Raw genomic sequence first — 22,030 nt, 5'->3', positions numbered from 1 at the left:
CCCCGATCCCATCTACTAGCTGCAACCATGAGTGGATGAGGCACCAGAAGATGGCCCAGCTACCAATGGAAGGAGCCCAAGTCCCTCAGTTCTCATTGGGCTGTGATTTGAGCAAGAAATACGTCTTCACTATCTTTATCCACTGACATTTTGGCTTTATCTGTTAATATTACAGAAAATAATTCGTGTGTAACATTTACCATGTGCTGCTTTTGCAATGAGCTATCTATCGATCTACCATCTATTTATCTACATTTATTTCTCTTACTGGACCACAGGTAACTTCCTCCTTGTCCTCCTCTTCCTCCTCTCCTTCCTCTTCTTCAGCATCTCCTCTGGTTTTATTACGATCATTAACTTTCACTTTTATTTCATTCACATGAATAATCTATGTGTTTTTAAAGTAATGATAGATGCAGAGGTAAGTATCTTCTCTGATGACTCTTTATCCTTGGTACTTTTTAAACAACAAATCTAGTTGCTGTAAAGAATATTTTTTTCCCCTCTTGGCCCAAACACCTTTGTTAAGCCCTTTATCACCGTGAAAGTCTGGAATTCTTATCCGCTAAAAATAGTATTTCTGGATGTCACTGAGTGTACAAGTTCATTTTATATATCGCCTGTGAACGTTGCACCTCTAGTCGCTACTTCATCCATGACCAAATGACCCTTATTTTAATCATCATCTTTTATTGTTGTGACTTGTTTTACAGGATCCATCCTGCCAGGGCCAGATCAGAAAAGAAGGGCAAAAGAGTTTGTGCCCTGAGACTAGAACTCAGCAAGCTATGGCCCTGGCCCCAAACCGGCCCGCCAACTGGTTTTGCACATAAAGTTTCACTGAACACATTCATGCACGTACTGTCTACGGCTGCTTGCGCGCTACAGTGGCAGAGGTGACGAGTTGCGAAAGAGATCCTATGGCTCACAAAGCCTGAAATATTGACTACGTGGCCCTTTACAGACAAAGTGTGCTGACCCCTACTTTAGACTGTTTTTGAGAACAATAACACATTGTATTCATCGTTGCAGCCTAGCGCATGCTGCACAACGGAGGTATCCCAGAAACATCAGTCAAATTGAAAAGTATAATTCAATTTCTGATCATCACTGCAGCGGCAGTGCCTTACGTGCTGTAGGGGGGTGGATACGTGCAGGTTCCCAGGAGGGAAGGTATTATAAATAATCACACTATTATGTGTCTCTTCAAAGGACCCCAGGGCACATGGATCCAGTGGGACAGGACACAGAACCGAAACATTTGATTTGGGGTATGGATGAAAGGCCTGAGAAGACCTCAGTGGGTGATCCCGGGCAGACTTGAGGCAACAGGCTACTGGCGCAGGGGCTGGAGTTCACGTGAACTGAAAGTGGGGAGAAAGCAGGAGTAGAGCACAAAGGGAAGATGAGCAGAATTAAAGGAGAGGGAAGAACAAACCAGAGGCAAACTGTGCTTAGGCTGTAACTTGGCCCAGGGTGAGATCTGCCAGCAAGATTCTTCAGAAAATGCAGTGTTTGCGCACTTCATTACCATTCGAATGCTTAACAGGATTTTATAGTAAACCCCTGGGACACAGCCTCCATCCTATTACCATCTTGGAGCCCTACACTCATTCCACTGCGGGCATTGCGAGCAATTCTCCAACGCAAATGTGAATTTTCTGGTGTTACAATTTCTACAAATGTTAGTTCTAAAAATGCCTTTTCTCTGTAACAGCTTGACAGGAATATGTATATATAAAAAAATAACAGTGGAACAGTGGGTGGTAGTACTATTATTACAAAAATAGATGGAACACAGCATATCAACATTGGACTTTTAAATATACAAAGGAAAGGAGGAAGGGAAGAAAAAAAAAGTTAATGTTTTGGCTGTAACAGTTCCTCTCCTCACTAGACGTTACATTTTGTCAAGTCAATCTTGTTTTTCTAAAGGAGCTCCTTAAAAAGGCTTGGTGGTGGCGAGTCAACACTCACTCAGGTTTCATGAGTCTTGGTGGCCTATGGCCACCTCGTGTGCATCGGAAACTCGGGAACTCTCAATGGTTCTCAAAAAAGAAAATGTTATTAACACTACACAAGACGTGATGAGCATGATATTCTTCTACAGCATCATGTCTATAAATTCTGTTATATACATTTTTCGGTCTCTCAGTCAATAGGCTTATATAAAAAGAAAGAGCATTCCATCTACTGGCCTCTTATAATTAAAATATAACAAATCTATGCTTTGATAAGCCTAATTCTATAACCGAGTATTGTATCACAGATCCCCAAGGAAATAATGACAATAGATTTTCTGTGCTTTTCAAAAAATAATGTTTAATGGAGTCACTTCTTAAAAGAACTGGATTTTTGATGTTACCTTGGAAAATTGAGGTGGGAGGAGAAGGTGTAGCAGGAACCTTGTGGACTGTGGATCTGTGTCTCAGGAGGGAGGGAAGAGACAGAACCTCTCAGTGGTTCTGTGCCTAAAGGACTCTAATTGTTCAGTGACATACAAACTCTGAACACACTACTGAAGTTCCAAAGTATTACTGCATTTTATTTTTAACATGTGTTTTGGGTGGACTTTATTATTTATAATTTTTTTTCTGGGTGTATCCTTACACTATAACTAGTTCTATAGTTTCATTATTTTAGCCTTTGCTAGCCTTCCTAGAGATATTATCCCATTTCCTTGAGTATCTCAATGTTCTCTAAAAATATACTACGTAATTATCACTTCAGCATCGATATTTTATAAGTACTGAAAAAGAAACAGGATAGGAGGTAATGTGTCCAATGTTCCTTTGGACATCACTGGTGTAATTAGGAATAAAACCCGGAACTTGGATTGTCACTGGACCACAAGTTGCTTGAGAATTAAGTGCCAATCAAGTTATATAAAGGCTGGCATGTTCTTGATCATTATTTGGACGCGGTAGAGAGAAGCCTCTTCTGGTGTGAGGGAAACTTGCTGTTCCTTCCCCAGATTGTCCTGCTATTGCGACTGAAGGACTCAGAAGGAGATGCTGCTTTGTCAAGAAAACTTTTAATTTTATTAAGATGAGGAAAGACATACTGGGTGTTTCTTTATCTGACACAAAGTAAAGTCAGCTTCTAATGGACACTCTTGGGATGAGGTGAAAGAACAGTTTCAAGAGACCAATGTAAGACAGGGCCCATGCTGTGGTTTAGGGAATGAACTTGAGTCAGAGAGACAGGAGATGTATTCAGGTTCTGCAGGGATTATATATGGTGTTGGGTTAGTCATTTACTCTCCTCTCTCTTTCTTCATCTGTAAAATGAGGATAATAATATTACCCACTTTGAGTGTGCATGTAAATTGCTCACCACAGTATGTAACAGACAGTAAACAATAAATGATCACAGCTGTTGCTACTACTCTCACTGAAACAGAGGAATTCAGAGGAAAAAACATCCCATTCAGATGAAAGAATTTAATTCTAGGGGAACCTCAGATTTACAAGTCTGTTCTGATGGAGTAATCTCAGAGTCTAGAAATTGTTCCCCCATCGTTAAATTTGGGTAACATCTTAAGTGTAAATAAGGGATTGATTATATAAACAGCACCTCCACTCACTAGACTACTATGCAACTACTGAACGTGATGTTATGGAATATTCAATGACATAGTAAGATGTTCATAATGTGCTATTAATTAAAAAAGCAATTTCCTAAACATTTTATACAGTATATTTCATTTCATTTTATATACACATATTTACATGAAGGAAACACTTTCAATATATACATAATGTTATTGATCAGTATCTCTGACAGAAGTATGGGTGCCATTAAATTTTCCCTTTATTGCTTTTCTCTTAATTTTCTGTCATGAATAGCTATTGCTTTTGCGATACAAAAAAGTAAAGTTACTAAAGAAGGGAGATGCAGGGAAATAAAAGAATTTTCTTGATGGCCTTAAGTATAAGTTTTGAAAAACAAAGAAGAAAATCCAATTTTTTTACATGTAGAGCTCTACTAGAAATGTGATCCATACAAGATAGTAGTAGTGAGGCAGTAACAAAAACATTCCACCATCATATCATGGTCTCGGTTCACAGTATTTACCGCTCAGAAACAAGCATAAGTCTGCAAACTGTGTTATGACCACTTTATGATTTAATACTATTCCATATATCAATATTTTGTAAGTTTAGTTGCTATTTACACTTGGTAACCTCCAATATTAAAAGACTGTTTAAAAAAAAAATATAACGGTTTGTCATTTTGTTTCTCCAGGCATGGTTTTGTTTTATACGTAACCCTCCATGTTTGGGGCAGCAAGCATAGAAACTGTCACTTAAACTGGGGGCAATGCCAGGAATCTGCTTCACAACTTGTGAGTCAGCTCTCCCACCCATCGCTCATTTTCATGACTCACAGTAACAAAGTCTGCACTTAGTCTAATTAATTCCCCTTTGTTCCTCTTTTTTTAAAAAATAAACACTCGTGTTTTCTCATACCACTCGCAGCAGATGAGAATGGATAGAACCTTACCTTTCTGTTTGCTTTGCGGGCTGTAGGTGCCAAATGGATGCAATGTACTATTATCATTTCTCCTGGAGGTGGTTACAGCATTTTGACAGTTCTCAAAGCACGGCTTCGAAAATGCCCCACACTCTGCAGGCTCCTAAGGGATGAAAATAAAAATCACGTTCGCTTTTTTAGTATGTTCCAACTTGGTCAATGGAAGCAAAGTGAAAGAACGATCAATTTATGAATAATCTTTCAAGAGTCTATTGCACGTAAGTCCTCAACTGTGGAAAATCAAAATGGTCCTATCAGTTAAAACATCTCTGAATGGGAAATAAAAAATACTGACAATGTGGTGTTAAGGCTTAGGAGTGCTGATAGCAAGCACAGAAGCGGATTAACTTTATTATTCTTTCCCACCACTTACAACTAGCTTCCTTCAAATTTTCTTCCATCTGGGAGTACAGCTTGTGGCAGTGTCAACATAAGAATACAGTTCATGCCAAGGGTGTTTCTCTGCCAACCAGCTGGTTCCTGTCTCCCTCTCCCTTGGTGACTAAGTGTATATGCTCCAGGACAAGTCAGAACCCAGGCAGGTTTGTCACTGAAATGCCATGCGTGTGTCCCACTGCAGACACTAGGCCTTTTGGCCAGGAGCGAAAACAAACTGCTGTGACAATGCCAGACGCTGGTTCTCCTGAGATTTCTTTCTCTTCTTCCATATTTCCCCCTTCTGTTTTGATTTTGATAGTCTGTAAACAAATACAGTTTCCTTAAAACTGCTAGCTCCAGGATAAACCGTGTTGCACAGGTGCTGCCGAGGTACTGGGAATGGGCCAGCTGCAGGGAGCTCTAGTTATTGTTCTAGAGGAATGAGGCACAGAGACCTGGGTTTTGCTCTGGTTCAAACTGTGTGTCTTCTAACAGATTTCAAAGAAGTAATTTGAAAGCCATCTCGGGGCCGTTCCCTTGACCATTTGTGAGAGGAACATTCCGCAAAGACAAACGTAGATCCGATCCCCAAAGCTCTTTCCTTCTGAAAAAGAGCATTTGGCCCAAACAATGCATTTGATTTCTACTTTCCTCTTTAGTTACAGAAACTCGGTATCCTGCTAGTTAAACAAAATATTCAAGACATTCCATGCATGCATTCTTCATAATTAAAATGTTTTCAGCTGCTGAAGGTCCTTTGTCAAGGCTTATAACACTTTTTCCACACCCAGTATTTCCTTTTGCCCCTGGTTCCTTAGTCAACCCAAGCCTGGGGCAAACTACTCCTAAATTAAAGCTAGAGCCCTGGAAGGTAGGAGAGGTAGGACCTACCTTGCATAGTCAAGTGCTTTAACAACAACAACAAAAATTTTTTTTCTGCTTTCCCAGCTCTTTGATAAATGACACAATCAATATCCCAACAAGTGATCAGTAACCAGCCTAATTAAAATATTCAGCCTGTAAAATAGAGCTGTCGTGGAGCCTTCCATTAGTGTCCCAGCCAATAAAAAATATAATGGATTTTTAAACATATTCTGCTTCCACCAAGCTGAGCTTCCAGCTCAGGGGAGGGAAATGTTTTGGGGAAGGAAAAAAAAAAAAAAAAAAACAGGTCATAACCCATTTTTAAATACCAAGTCTCTAGGCTCAAATAGAATTACAATTGAACCTCAAGCTCATCCTTTGAAAAACATGTTTCTGTTTAAAATGATTTTGATTCAATCAAGGGCTCATTATGTATTCTTCATGAGGTCCTCATCAAAACTGTTTACGTATCTTGTACATCTGGGTAATGTGGGAAAATACCCAATGACAATATATTTTGACTTTTCTTAAGTAGCGTCTTCAGTAGTTTTTTTAATATCAATATAACGTTCAAGTAACCATTTTGGTATTCTTCCCAAATCTAACTAACTGATTTCCCTGAATATATAAGCAGAACTGAGGCCTTTTCTAGGTTACAGATTCTTTTTCATTGTACCTGAGGGCGATTGCTGTTCCACTGGAGAATCCTCCAAAAACATGAGCACAAAACATATATGATTTGACACAGCAAAACAGATTTGGGATATCAAATAGCTACAGTTTTTTTTTTTTTCAATTTAATAAAGATTATCTGTACATTAGGCTGCTGTCTTTATATGAAAAAAACACTCTTTAATCTTCACAGGTACCACAGAGATTCTCATTAGTTGAGAAAGCCAAGTGCCTGCTCATCCCCCATGGAAAGCATGTAAATATTAGAGAAAATAAAAATGGATCTTATTTAAATGTCCTCATAAAAACTGCTTTCTGTCCCATTTCTTATTCCCAATTGAGTCCCCAGTGAACAGTATTAACAAGAGAAAAACAAATACCGTATGCTAACGCATATATATGGAATCTAAAAAAAAAACACAAAGGTACTGATGAACCTAGTTGCAGGGCAGGAATAAAGTTGTAGACATAGAGAATGGATTTGAGGACACGGGGTGGGAGGGGGAAGCTGGGGTGAAGTGAGAGTAGCATCGACATATATACACTACCGAATGTAAAATAGATAGCTAGTGGGAAGCAGCCACACAGCACAGGGAGATCAGCTTGGTGCTTTGTGACCACCTAGAGGGCTGGGATAGGGAGGGTGGGAGGGAGACGCAAGAGGGAGGGGATATGGGGATATATGTATGCATCTGGCTGATTCACTTTGTTGTACAGCAGAAACTAACACAGCACTGTGAAGCAATTATACTCCAGTAAAGATCTATTAAAAAAAAAAGAACTACAGCAACAACGACAACAACTACAAAGACACTCCTGAGGTTGGGCAACCAACTGAAGGCTTCATGCTTTCTTCTGATGAAATAATCGTCAACCCAGCCCAGAGCATGAGAATTAAAATGAAAATACGTGCGGTAAAGGAGAACGCAAATAATAAAGTGTCTCAACTTGATGAGTCAAAACAGAGAGTACTTATCCTCTAGGCATTCACATATTTTAGAGAAAGACATGAAACTAGGGAAGATGAGAGGTGGAGAGGTGGGGAGGGAACTCTTTTAGCAATCATGTTCATTTCTTTTTTTTTTTTTCTTTTACTTTTTCTATCTACACAGATATGGAATTCTTGAGCAGTGTATTCCAGACTTTTCTGTTAGTTGAGGTATCTTTGTCCCAAGACATCTTAAGGGAGATCTAAAACACAGATGCATGGAAGGGGTGATTCAGGGGCCTACAGGTCATACTTCACACCCGCATCCAACAACTGGGTTCCGTGGAGGTCTAGGGCTCTCGAGTAAGAACCAAATTCAACCAGAAGGCAGCCAATTCTCTCATGGTAGGAAGCAAGCGATAAGGGTTTTATGACTATGTACATAAGTAAAATCCCTTAAATATTCATGGAAACCTCTCTGTCACTTAAGCAGACACAAATGTTGGAAATGAGTTGGCTCATTATATACAGTCTCCAGTAATTGGGCAATTTACATTTATTTAACATTTACAAGGTTATGTACAGAAAAGTTAAAAGGTACAGTTACTCCTTTCCAACAGCTGATAATATGACAAAGTAAGATATAGTTGATAAGTTCACTACTTCAGCTTATCCTCTCAGATGAAGTAGGTCTCATATGCAACTGTTATCCATTCATTCAACAGTATATAACAACTGTCTACTACTAGGTGCTGGGAAATGAGGATCTATGAAGGGATAAGGCAGACAACAGTATTGCTATCTATAAGTACAGAGCCCTCAACTATGTATGTCTTTACATAGCCAGGAAATGACCCACGTGGGATTTTAACTCACGTTATCCAAAACTCCAGAGCCCAAGCTTTTAACCACTATCATCCCCAACTACCTTCCAGTCTTAATTTCAAAATCTTTTCATTTTAAAATGTTTAAGTTGAACTTATTATTAAAACTAATATTTTATATTAGTGTTTTAATAGGATTCTATTTTAACTTTGTGTATTACTGTATCACAAAAACATTATTTGTCCTTAGAGAATATATGTGTGATTTGCTGATGTTTTTCTCAACTCTTAACTATTATCGACTTTTTTCTTATCTTTTCTTAAAATAATTTTTAGGAGCATTTAATAATTATTCTCTCTATATAAGTGAAAATAATGTTTTAGGAATACCTTATGATGAATATGATAGTTGTACACTATAATATATAATTGTATAATAATTATATAAATAATATAATTGTATGTAACTGAAATGTTTAGGCATATTAGCATTCAAGAATAGTTTATGTTCACACTTCATGTGTATGTAAAAATATTGCTTACGTTAAAAAAATCCATAAAGAAATCATGATAAAAGATTTCAAAAATACTTCTTTAATTAAAAACATTTATTTAAGAACATGAAGCAAGAAGCTTGTTTAATAGATCAAATTTTAAATTAGTTAAGTCCCAGGCACACATTACAGGGAAGAATGTAGAGAGCTGATTGCATTATAATTATCTTCACAGTAAGCATTATATACATCTGATTAAGAACTTTCTAAGGTATGGACACTGCTAGCATGTCATCCAAAAAGTATATAAGCATGTTTTATGCTTTAATGTTTATAATATGAATAAAGCGTTATTCATAAAGTCCAGAGCTCTAGGAGTTTCTGGGGGAAAAACTGGAAATTATGGACTTGTTACCCTAGATAAATTACTTAATTTATATGCACATTTTTACACCTTCTAGTTATACCTAAAATATACAACCACCAATTTGCCACATAAACCCATCAGAGCACTTCTAGGGCATATTTTTCCAATTTCAGAATCAGTATGAGCCTAGCTACCATACTAGTGGTGGAAGTGTGAATATTCTGGCGGCCATCTGGGCAATTTGCAGAGGGAAATAAAAATTTGCATCACCTCCAGTGGTCTCCCTGGCCTCCTCAGAATCACCAACTGGATCGTCCCTCGTATGTTTCCTTCCATGGACATTGATCGCCTAAGTGTTTCCATAGCTTCATGGTTGGACTTTCCCAGAAGAGATTCTCCGTTAACTGCAATCAGCTGGTCATTCACCTGCAGACGACCATCCTAGGGTGGAGGTAAGAAAAACAGTGTTAAACAGAGAAAAGCATGGTGATGACATAAGACTGTTTCAGGGAAAAGTTCAAGTTTAAAATGAAAAACGAAAAAAAAAAAATAGCTATTAGAAATAATTTATTTTCCATGGCAGAAAAAGGTTCTGGAGTTTATCAAACAGTCACAAATACTAACAATAATGAATTGTGTGAAAGTGATTTTTAGAAATCTTAGAGTTCCAAACTGCAATAATTTAGACATTTGTATAATGTCTCTTACCTAAATCTTTGGCAAGTATGCTAGCCTAGCCTGATTCTGACGTTCGCTCTGGCAGGGACCGTATTGCTGACTTAAGGAAAGGGGGTTTGGAAGCAAAAGAAAGTGGTCATACAGCTTGCATTTTCAGGCACAGAGAGACATCATGCTTAAACGTTGGGAGCTCGAGAGCGGTAATGTGTCTCCTAGATATCATTGCTAGCTCTACTGGATAGTGCTGAGAAAAAAAAAAAATTCTCCAGTAATTTTCTCTAACACAACTAAAAAGTTGCTGTTCTGCAAAAGAACGCAGAGGTGTGTAACGCAGGACCAATTTGCTATGATGTCTTCGGGCAGAAACGCTTGACAAAGGGGACTGTCAAGCCTTTTGTGAGGGGCTCTGACTGATAGCACTTTCACCCAGCACCTTCAGGAAGGAACACCACATGCCACAGAGCGCTCGGAACCTGGGCAGGTGGATAGGCAGCCCAGATTCTAGTCTAAAGCACCTCTAGGCACTAGTCATCTTCAGCCAGAAGTCTCCCACAAGCTGGAGTCTATAGCAGCAGCTAAACAAACTGGGATGCCAGCTCTGCCTACAAAAGAACTGGTGGGGATCACAGTACATGTCCCCAACAGGCAGCCTAGGAGAAAAGATGCTTAAATATTGACAGTCTGATTAGGGATGTGCGTTATACCTGCTACACACCAGGGTAGAAAGTTCTTGCTGTGAGGCACAGATGCAATTTTAGGAAGGTCGTGATGCTAGTGCCACTGCTAATAAATTTAACAGAAATTACAGTAGGCTTGTATCACAGTTTTTCCACGAATTATCTCTAGTTCTCACAGAACTCAAGAAGTTGAGTAGATTAATGCTTTTATTCACATTTTACAAATAAGGAAACTGAGGCAGGAAAGTGATGTAAGTTGCCCTAGGTCACAAAATAGAGGCAGAGAGAAACTGACTTAAGTTCAGGTTTCATGAACCTTGGCTCTTTTCAGTTTCTCTACTAGGACTCCCTTTGTTCTTCGTCTCTAGACTACAGTTGTGCCACACTAAAACAGGCAGAGGGAAGTATTAAAGTTTCTGCAGTTAGAAGTATCTGGGATCCATGTTCAAATGAACAGAATGAAATGTAAAAGGAAAACAAAACAGAACTTCCCTAAGAAATGAGAAAACCAGACATACAATGAACAAGAGGACCAACAGTACAGCTTTGGGAGAGAAATCCTGTGGACAAGTTGATGAACTTTGACTAATGCGGCAGCAGATGGTCAGAGGAAGTTCCTCTGCTGACAGCTGGGAAAAGGGGGGGAGTGGTGAGAGCTGTTCTGGAGCGCTAATGCCCTCGTGGAGATGCACTGCACGCGCCTCCTGCTGCAGAGGGTGTTGGCCCATAGATCGTGGAGGCCGCCCAAAGGCGCACACGCCCTCCCGATGAGAAAAGTTGAGATGGCAAGGCCATGGGATGGATCGATCGAGAAAGGGGTAAAATCGAGCTGTAAAACGGCTGAGTGCACTGCCTCAACAGAGCCTAATGTCCTCTGCCTTCCTCTTGTTTTCCCACTCCACTTAACCTTTCCTCTAATTTGGAGCAAATCTGGAAATGAGATTTACAGGAAAGGCCAAACGAGAAAGAAATCGCTTCATTTCTGTTATCTCATGTTGAGTGAGGCACATAAAGGATAAGATTAAGGCTACATGAAATGGGGTAAAACAAAAACAACCTTAGTGGCTGTGGCAAGTGAAGTGAGACACTTTACTCCAGAAATTATTCTGTTCTATTATGGCATTTAATGGAAGGAGGACTACTGGGCTGAATCTTTTGCGGGCAGTTGGGAGGGTCACTAAAAAGTTTTTTTTAGGAGGACTGGAAACAGATGTGTGGTTTTTAAAGCCGAGGAGGAAACAGAAGAGTTGGATCAGGATCCCAGCCCTGTTAACAGGAAATGAGGTCGAGTGCTGGATCTGTAGACGCTTCGTCTTGGCAGGACATCTCATCCGCTATGACAGGAAGAAGAAAGATAAAGATTGAAACTTAATGGGTACTCTAGAATTGAGGGAATGAAATCAGAGTGAGATCCACCTGGTAACCTCCCGTGAACTTTCTCTGTGAAGTATGGGGCAAGGTCTGAGTGAAGAGGTAAAGAAGAGATAAGGAGATGGAAGAAAAACATTTTTTGTAAGATAATCTCTTACCAGCAAGTATGAAGCACAGACTTTTATTTTCAGCTACATTCCGAGTCTCAAGCATGCGGAACTACATTAAAGTAGAACATGTTTGTGTATCCACGTCCAAAACAAAAAGGCAGGTCAGGTCACCCCAGGGCAGCTGGGATTTTTTTTTTTTTTTTTTCATGAAGACATTCACATTCATCACAAGCATCACTGGAGAGTTGCTGGTGTGATAAAAATCCACATACTCTCCTTTTTAGGCTTGGCTGGTCTGTTGCTATTGGTTTTTGCTTTTCCTTTATAAGATAAAGGATGGGTAATTTCATTACTGGTGATGCCAGTAAGTACCACATTGTCCTAACATGTAGAATATAATCACAGAATTCAGAGCTGGAAGGCTCCTTAGAGATCATCTTGTCCAACCTCTTCCGTTTATAAATAATGTGACACCCAAAGAGGATGAGAAACCATTTATTGAACTCCTCTTCTTAAGAGAAGGCACTTCCACAATCTATGTGGAAGAACTTGATCAGCTAGTTAAGATCAGAGCTGGATCAGAAGAGCCCAAGTTCTGACTTCTCAGCACTCCCTATTCACTACCCATTCTGTGTTCTACGAAGATGACAATGAGAAGTCCCTAAAGGGATCTTGCTTCAAGGAAAAAGACTTTCAAATCCACCAGATGTCTCCTGGAAGAGAACCTTACATGAAAGCCAGAGTCAGACGATAGAAGATGGGGAGACAGGAGACTGGGCTGGGGGACGGCAGAGCAAGGAAGCAAGCTGGAAGTGGCAGGGGCAAAGGGGGTAGGGCAGGGACTGTTTACCTATCTAGCTATATATACATACATGTGTATCCAGGTCTAGTCTTGATCTAAAATCAAGTTGATTCAATGAAGAGGTCATTACTCAAAACTCATCAAAGATTCCTCAAAATTGTGCATGTCTATTCTGCTTTGGAATGATTTTTTACCAAGAAAAGTCATTTTTTATGGTTTTATTTTTTTCTGTGAATACCATGTTTAAGTAAATACTTAGGCATGAGAATGGTAACTCTCCTCTACTGATTTTACATGAGTGAATTCAACTATCCAGGATGTTACCCAGGAATTCTAGGATATTTATTTCATCATAATCTGGATCATTCTTGCATTTGTTGAATGAAAAGAAAATGCCCTCTCTGCTATGGACTGAGTGTTTGTGTTTTCCTCAAATTCATATGTTGAAATCCTAACCCCCAACATGATGGTATTAGGAGGCGGGGTATTTGGAAGGTAATTAGTGCCCTTATAAAAGAGGCCTGAGAGAGAGCTCTTGTCCCCTCTGCCATATGGGGTTACAGCAAGAAGAAGACAGCTGTCTATCAACCACATCTCACCAGACACTGAATCTGCAGCATCTTGATCTTGGACTTCAAACTCAAGGACCGTAAGGGGTAAATTTCTGCTGTTAAAAAACTACCCAGTTTATGGAATTCTCTTTCAGCAGTCCAAAAAAAAGACACTTTCCTTCCTACTTTATGGCCATCAGACCCCTAACCAAAAAGACCACAACTACACTCCTTACCTTTGGCAACCCCCATAACCAACTCTATCCAACCTCACGCTAAGACAGAGTAAAGGAGGTTCCCAAAGAGGAAGAAAAACAAGAAAAAGAGGAAGGAGAACAGACTAAAGGTAGAAAATAACTTCCTCCACATTAGGGCACACTAGGACAAATAAAAACAGGTATGAGATTTAGGTCTTCTCCATGTCCTGGGATGGCTTCACGTCTCATCAGCCCTAACCTGGTTCTAATGCAGGAGGAAGAATGGACCAGGAGACAAGATGTTTGAGTGTTATATCTCCGTTTACTGAACACCAAATACAGGCCAGTCCTTGTGCAAATATTTTGCGTATGTTCTCATTTCTCAAAACCTCCCTGTGATACAATCATCACCCTCCACTAAGAGAGGTAAAAATGGAGGCTCAGAGAAATGAAGTGACTGTCAAAGAATACTGTCACAGCCAGGTCTACCTGTCTGAGTCAGATATGTACCCATCATGCTATGTTGCTTCTAAAATCAGAGTTGTAGAGATGATTAAAGGCGCTACAATGAATATAATTATTTAATGAGTTTCTCCTCTGTGCAGTTATTGTGCTAAATCCTTTCTATGCACTAGACAATTTAATCCTTACAGCAACGCTATACACTGGGGACTACCGCTCCCCTTTATAAAAGAAGAAACCAAGGGTCAAACAAGTTAAGTGCATTGTTACAAGTCACATGTCTAAAAGCAAATTTGAAGTAGGTCTGGGTCACTCTGAAGTCCATGTTTTCAACCACTTTGCTAGTGATTCTTGACCTTTATGGGCTCTTCTTAGACTCCTTTGAAAATCTAATAAAAGCTACAGATTCTCACCTCTTAAAAATAAATATTTACATGATAGTTTCTCCACAGCTGCACATCTGGACCAGGTAATTCTTTGTAATGAGGAGCAGTCATGTACCTTATAGGATGCTTCATGTGCCCACTGAAGCATATCCATGATTTCCGGGGGTCCAGTGACCTCACAGTTCAGCCCCTGCTGTGCCTCTGTCACGATTACTGGTGACAGTGTAAGGCTTAATCCACCTCTTTTGGCCAATTTTTTGTAGGTCCCTTTACCTCTAAAGTTCTAATGAACACAGAGGGAAGAGAAGAAAGCCATGGCAAAGAATGAGCCTCTGCAAAACATGAGTCAAGCGTGAGGGAGTGGGCTGGCTAACCCACGGGTAGCTGGCTGGGGCCCAAGGCCAGTCCATATTTGGCCAGGGTGTTGAGAGGATTAATCATGACCAGATGTTGGTTCCTGCCTCTGCCTGTTTCTAATGGGGCCCTTGGTGAAGCCTTCGGGGACATCAGCACCCAAATTCTAAACCCTGACTTCAGATTTCAGGCAGCATTTCCTTGGAGTGGGGTGGAACTCCAGGCAGTATGGCACCTGACTGAAAGAAAGGATTTTCCTGAACAAATATTTCTCAAGGTCCTAAAATCACTCCATGACAACATCTGCTTACTGTATTTTTTGGGAAAAAAAATCCAACCTAGAAAGAGCCTTGCATTCCAGATTGAAATCATTTAGCTTCATTTTCAAACAATAGCAATGAAAGTCAAAAGAATAAATCAAGATTTTAAAGTATAGTTTTTAAAACAAAGAAAGGAATAAAGAAAGTTGGTAAGACTAGAAGCATGTAAGTTCTTGTCTTGAAGGGCATCTGCCCACATTAGTCAATGTTTTACTACCTCTGTCCTAACACAATTTCAACCAATATGAATGGCACTATTCTTCACAAATAAGAGCTCTATTTTCCAGACACGATAAATTGCACTCTGATGTACACACCGTGGTGACGTGGCCCACACTCTTCCTTCTCACCAAAATGCCCTTTGCGTTCCTGCTCACCTGTTGAATATCTATCCTTCAAAACAAGGCTCAGCAACTGCCTTCCATTCAGTTTTCTTCACAGGCAGAATTAATTGCTCCATTTCGATACCCATGATACTTTTATATTTGTCTACCATAGTTCTTATCATATTCGAATCGTTTCTGTATTTATTATGCTACCAGCTTCCTGTATTATGGAATGAGTCTTTTTAAATTTTCTGTCTCCAGTGTATTATATATTGTATAACTTGCTGTAGCTGTAGATGTTCAGCAAGTGCTTGCTAAATTGAATCACTTGAAACATCTTTCATTCAGGTGCTTTGGACCTGGTGTAAGTTTCATCTACAATGGACAAATTCTGTAACTTACAAACTGTAACTGTAAGAGATTCCTGATCCCAGGCTGGCTTGGAGATGCTGGCACATGCTCAGAGAAACTTTATAATTCTAAAAGTGAAGCTTGATTACTTTCTGTGTACTAGCTCAATATCCCCTTGTTCAGCTATTGTAAAATTTTAAATGTATCTAACTCAGTTATTAAGAGCCTCACTCCATTTTATGTAGCACATCAGTGAAGTCCCAGCAATGCACCATTTATTCAGCATCTGTGGTATATGAGACTTTAATTAAAGATAGCTGAAGAGTACTTTTTAGAGCATCAAAATATACATAATCCAAACCATTCTGATATAATGTATTATAATTCTTTCCTTTTAAAAGATCTTCTGGAAACATATGGGACATAAATAAACATACTGCAACTTACAGCCTTCACTATCGTCATTAGTGAATTTTACAATTTCCTCAGCAAGAAGTTTCAGCAGCACTGACTTAGAGTCATCACAAATATTCTTTGGCCTGCTTTGCAGCAATAGCACTCTGTGCTTGTTTTACACTTTTTCTATTTCCTGTCCTTTCAGTTTTCTCTCCATCCCTTCTTATCTTCTTCCTGATTTTCTGCTTTTAGTTTACTCTGGCTTAGAAAACTGGATAACAAAAAGCTTATTAAGGTGTATGTGTTATATGAATCAAGAAGATCCTGCATGAATGCCTAACTAGATTAGAATCTCAGAGGCCTTTTCAATTTAATGAAAGGATCTTATTTATTCACTTTAAAAACAAACAAACAAACAAAACTGTGCTCTTGTTTGTGCTAAGATTGCTAAAACATCTGGTCTCTAAAAAGACGGACCCAGAGCAGAATGCCTAGACCAAAGCTCTGACCATGTTATGAACTCAGTATCTCCTATAAATACCCACAATGCAGGTGAATATAGCTTTTCAGGTAAGAGGTACTATTTTCAAAGTATCATGATCATGTTATATCAGCTTTTGTAGATAACAATTTAGTTTTTGATTAGGTCTACCAAGTCTTATATTTTTTCAAGCCTCCTGAGGCAGTCATGGAGTTCAAAGTACACATCAAAATGACACAGAGTTTTAAAATTTTATCCAGCATGATATAAATTTATTTCTTAGATGCATTTCCATATATAAGATAAAAATATGAAAGTGCTAAAAATTGGCAAGAAAAAGCAATGATTGATGCTGGTATTATGGGATTTTGAAAGTAATGTTCTCTTATATCTCTTTAAAATTTATTGCAGAAAACCCATAAATGATAAGCCTGATTATATTAATTAACATATACTAACATTTTTGGTTTTTTTCTAAAAAGGAAATTGGTTTAAAATATTTGGCATAACAGAGTTGATAATTCTTTTTTCATGTTTAAGTTAGTGATTTTTTTTTTTTTAAGGCAAAATTATTATTGGGTATATAGTGATGGTGAATTTTTCCAGGCAGAGTTCCTGCTTTTAGTTGTTCATAAAATATCACATTTTTGTGGTTAGGATGAAATGTTAGAGTTTGGCTTCTAACAGCTGAGGATTTGCAATAAAGCTGTTTACACACCCAGACTTACGGTCCTTTTGTAAGAGGTAAAAAGCTGGAAGACATGACTATAGGTAATGATCTTTATAGCTCTCCACCAGTAGAAAACACTATCAATTTTAAGAAAAATGGATAGTTGAAGAAATCATTTAACATTTGTGTTCCTTAAAATGCTGTCCTTTTTACCTTCCTTTGAATTCATTAATTATAGATCCACCACATGATTTACAGATACCAGTAGAAATGGAGGTGGAAATTACTCCCGCTAGGAACTCCTACTGAACTCCTGTTAAGTAGCTTGGAGGCTGTTAAATGTTCCATATATGAAGAGACACGGAAATTCAGCATCAAGCACCGTGTTCCCAGAAATTCTAGGACTGTGCATATTCTCTCCAAAAATTCATACTTTTAGTCATTTTAAAATAGGGGGATCGCTTGTACCATTTAATTTTTTTTAACCTATTACTAAATGGCATAGATCATGCAATTCTGCATCTCTCAGCGGTTGTATTCCAAATTTCCTAAGCACACAAGAATCAAATTACTTAAATTACGTCTATTTTATATTCTGAGTGCATGCATTTGCAATTAGCTATGTCAGGCATTTTTCTTTCATTTAATTTCATCATCAAGTAGTATTTATTAAGTACAAACCTAGCTAATTAATTTTCTAGAGAATAAAAGGTATTCTTAAATTCATTCTCTCTATTTAAGAGCCCTTAAATAATCTACCTGACATATGACATTTTTTTCCATAGCAAAAACTGCCTTTAAATTTTAATTTTTACATTATTGCTTCAAGGTTTCAATAGAACACATTACACTTCCAAAGTAAGTATATTCAAATTAAAAAACATCATTCAGAATTAGTACAACAGGCTCCATGGAATTTTTATTCTTACTATAAAGGGTGTTAGTATTCTACCTTAATTTTAAAAAAATATCACCATTCTAGTTATATATTTTCTAAAAGTAATTTATTTTTAAGGTAGAAAAAGAAGAAAAATAAGCAGTTTAAGTTAGTATTGTCAATAGACATAAAAATGCATTTTCTCTAAAAAACATTCAGTTAATAGAGTATGTCAAAAGCAAAGGAAGAGAAAGCCATTGATCCCAGAATTCAAAATGTTTAGCACATGAGGATGAAATTATGTGAGGTCTTCAAACTGATCGTCTAGACTTTATGTGTGCTTCCTTGGAAAAAGAAAAAGCTCATTTTTATGTAGATTTTGGGAAAGGAGAATATTTTTCTCAAGTTATTTTTCTAACTGCACAAAGACAATATTCCATTTCATTTATCAGTAACAACAACAACATATTCACTTTAAATTCCAATTACAAAAAATGAAATTTTAGAAAAGCATCCTCATGAAATCCTAATTTCATTCCACTCATAGTTCTCAGTTCATGAGAAAGTTAACATATATAGTTGCATCTAGTATAATTTGGTTCTGGAAGCAATTACACTACGCATTCAGGGGCAAATGCCCAGGAAGAATGACAGAAACTAAAATGGAACCATGAACATTTAAGGCATGTTATTGTTTAAGCAAATCAGCATCAATACTCTAATCCACATTTGGCTGTTATGCTCAGTGGTCACTTTGGCTGTACACTGAAAAGCACAGCTCAAAGGGATGCTTCAGAGGGGTCTACAAAGGACTCCATAGGTTACAGCAGCCTGAAATGGCAATTGCTGTGACCTGCCAGTAGCAGGGAAGGGTGTCTGGGCTTTACTTCTTGACATGCAGACTGGAATTTAAATATTAGGATGAGATTAAGCATTTGAATAATTCTGAATAGAGTAAAAATACTGTTACTTTGCCCTTAGATTGGGTGAGGGATTCACTTCCAAGAGGGAATTCTAGGGTAGCTAGATGCTCTTATTTTCAAATAGAGATTTATATCTTTATTAGAAATGACTCAAATAAGAGATAGAATGATAGAAAGCAGCAGCCAGAGAGGTAAGGCCGGGGGTGGGGGCTGGCGGGGCGGGGCGGGGGGGGGGGGAAGGAGGCCCTTAATTATAGTCACAGTTATCCCGGGGTTTTACATCTGGCAAGAAGTAGCCTGTCTTTGTTTACACCAATGGAAGTTCCCAGGAGAATAGAGCACACAGAAGCCACAGGAAGAATTTGGTCATACTTTTCAAAGTAGTTTAGTTTACAAAAATCCACCTTCCCTAAAGGGGAAAACACCTTGAGAACCAATTAGTGGTAGGCTAAGAGCCAGGAGAAAAAGAGTGTGCCCTGGCAGGAAGATTATTTTGTTGATTTCAGGTAAAAACCTCGGGCCAGATGCTAAAGTGGATGTTCCCCATGCTTATCTCCCCTCCGCCCCAGGGACAGTGCAGTCTGTTACATTTGTATCTTCTGAACAAGGACAGGAACAAAGTCTCAAAACAATTTTTGTAAAACCTAATCCTCCATTACAGAACAGGTGGCAATTTTCTGAGGAGTAACAGTGGATTATTGGAACAGCAGAAGGAGAAGAGAAAAATACTTTTCTTTCTCCTGGTTAATCAGATTTCTTGCGAGCAAAGCTTAGGTCTCTACCCTCTACACTGCAGAAAGTAAACAAGAAAAATGGATACTAAACATTCACAATAAGGCTAAATTCATGATTTATGCCTCTTACTATTTAAGATCAACTATAAATATGCTGTCCAGTAGTTTTTAATGGTGTGATTGTCTGACTCAGCAGACAGTGTCAGGAAAGAAATTTACATAAATGCAAAGTGAAATATTTCTGCAAGAAACAGGACTGTTAGAAACTGCTTAGGTAAGGAGATGCTTACTTACACAAACATGGATATACGTATTAAACCTGCTCTCCAATATCGCTTGAGCTTAAGTTATTGCCCATAAAAAAGCTAAGATGTTTGCTTTTAATTTCCAAAAATTCATTTCAGTTTCAATTTTACTTGGAATAAATTCTGTAAATAGAGCTGTCATTAGGAATAAGAAGAATAATGTCAAGTTGGTATCCACAAACATGACCAAGACTCATCCTTAAACATAGCACTTGTTTAGATGGCTTGGCTCAGGATGATAAGCATGATATAAGACAACTCCAGGACAACAGCCCCTGATCTCTGGAAATATGAACAGATGAGATGAAAGAACTTTTGTCACAGGACAGCATAGCACAGGCTCCAAAGTCAGACTGCCCGGGTTCAAATCTTATTTTAAGCAATTCCTGGCTTTGTGACCAGAGGAGAAGCACTAATCATTGAAATCTGCAATTTTCCCCAATGAGATGGCATGATTATAATGCAGTGTGAATGTGAAGAATAAAATTAGAGAATCCACCTAAAATACTTATTATACGGCCCAGCATATATTAAGCACAAAACAGAATGAATGTTACCTGACGTTGTTGTTGCTATTATTACTATCATTTCCCATCTGCTCCTGGTTCTGCATTTCTGAGCCTCATTGGAGAGTTTGATAGATTGGATGATTGGCCCCAATTCTCCACCCTTCTCTGTACCCAAATGTTTGTCATAGACTCACCATGGGTGGACTGTTTCCCTATTCCTTACATTGACCTTGGATTCAGTCATATGACTTGCTTTGGCCACTGGTATGTGTGAGGAGTGACAGCATGCCAGTTTGGAACCCAGAACTAAAGAGGCTTCATGGCTCTCTGACATCAGCTAGCCTGGTAGTCCAAGGTGTAGTTAAAATATGTGAAGCACGCTCAGACCTGTAGATCTACAGTGCGATAGAGACATACCAGCCTGAATCAAAGCCCTTCTAGTTGCCCTGCAGGGCCATGAGGGAAGTAAAGGCTTACAGATGTATGTTACTGAAATGTTGTCATTACTTATTATGCAACAGAAGCTAACTGATCCAAGGAGTGCATTAAAGAGTTATCTATCCCCAACGCATTTCTTCTTTCCCAAAGAAGAAGATATTAGCTCAGAGTCTAGGTCTGAAGCAAAAGTGGAATGATTAAGTGTGAGGAGACAAATGCTTCAATAAAGCCAGGATCCTAGGACCAGGGGGGGCCTCCTGTAAACTCTAACTATGCCTTCGTGGCTTTTGAGTGGGAGAAGGCACACATTATTAATATCAAAATGATTTTAAAATGGCTAACATTTATTCAACGTTTATCATAGGTGCGGTGCTAGGCATTTTATATCTATTGTCTTTTTTTGTCCTCACAAGAGCACCAGGAGGCAGGCACTACTAATTTTACTAATTTTACACATGAGGAAACTCAAGCACACTGAGGACAAGTAAGTTGCCTACATTCACCCACGGTGAGAGTAGTGAAGGCAGGATTCGAGCTCAGGAAGCCTCACTGCATGGCATGAGACAATGATAATGGTGAGGACAGCTGACGATAAGCACAAACGTATTTTCCCCCCTCTCTGTAATCACTTCACTGCTTTAATCACATTGTGTACATTACTTTATTCAATCCTTCGAACCCTATACATTAGGTATTATTATTAATGGTGCGCTACTTGGAGCACATGGTGGTAGAGTTGCATGTGAACTTAGGCAAATCTAGTTAACCATCATATTATGGTAACAGCTATGATCATGTTGCCTGCCCCTGTATGAAAGAGCAGAATCATGTTCTTCTCTTTTTATCTGGAAATTTATAAGCTTCTCTAAGTTCAAAGGCAAATATGCATTCCCAGCATCATGGATTTTCCAGTGTATAAACTGTGATAAATGACTTTTAACTTGACCTACAGTCTCTCCGACTCCACTGAACTTTCATTCTTCCAAGCACAAGAAGTATAGTTTCTTATTTGTTGCTTGGATGTTGACTTGTTTTTAGGTTTGCTTTTC

The 22,030-nt window shown here is 38.6% G+C and overlaps 1 protein-coding gene across 3 annotated transcripts in view; it reads right to left on the bottom strand.

Moving 5' to 3' along the window:
- PARD3B (par-3 family cell polarity regulator beta) overlaps positions 1–22,030 on the bottom strand; it is a 1,037,301-nt gene that overhangs the window by 431,049 nt on the left and 584,222 nt on the right. For all 3 annotated transcript variants that reach the window (XM_082397042.1, XM_082397040.1, XM_082397041.1), the window contains 2 exons: positions 9,334–9,504; positions 4,507–4,639 (listed from right to left, as the gene is read on the bottom strand). In XM_082397042.1, coding sequence (XP_082253168.1) covers positions 4,507–4,639; positions 9,334–9,504 — 304 coding nt within the window. The remainder of the gene's footprint in view (positions 1–4,506; positions 4,640–9,333; positions 9,505–22,030) is intronic.

This window comes from Balaenoptera borealis (genome assembly GCF_965194805.1).
Source record: "Balaenoptera borealis genome assembly, chromosome: 6".
Taxonomy (NCBI): Eukaryota; Metazoa; Chordata; class Mammalia; order Artiodactyla; family Balaenopteridae; genus Balaenoptera; species Balaenoptera borealis.
Note: the sequence above shows the minus strand (reverse complement) of the source record. Positions and strands in the feature narration are given on the sequence as shown.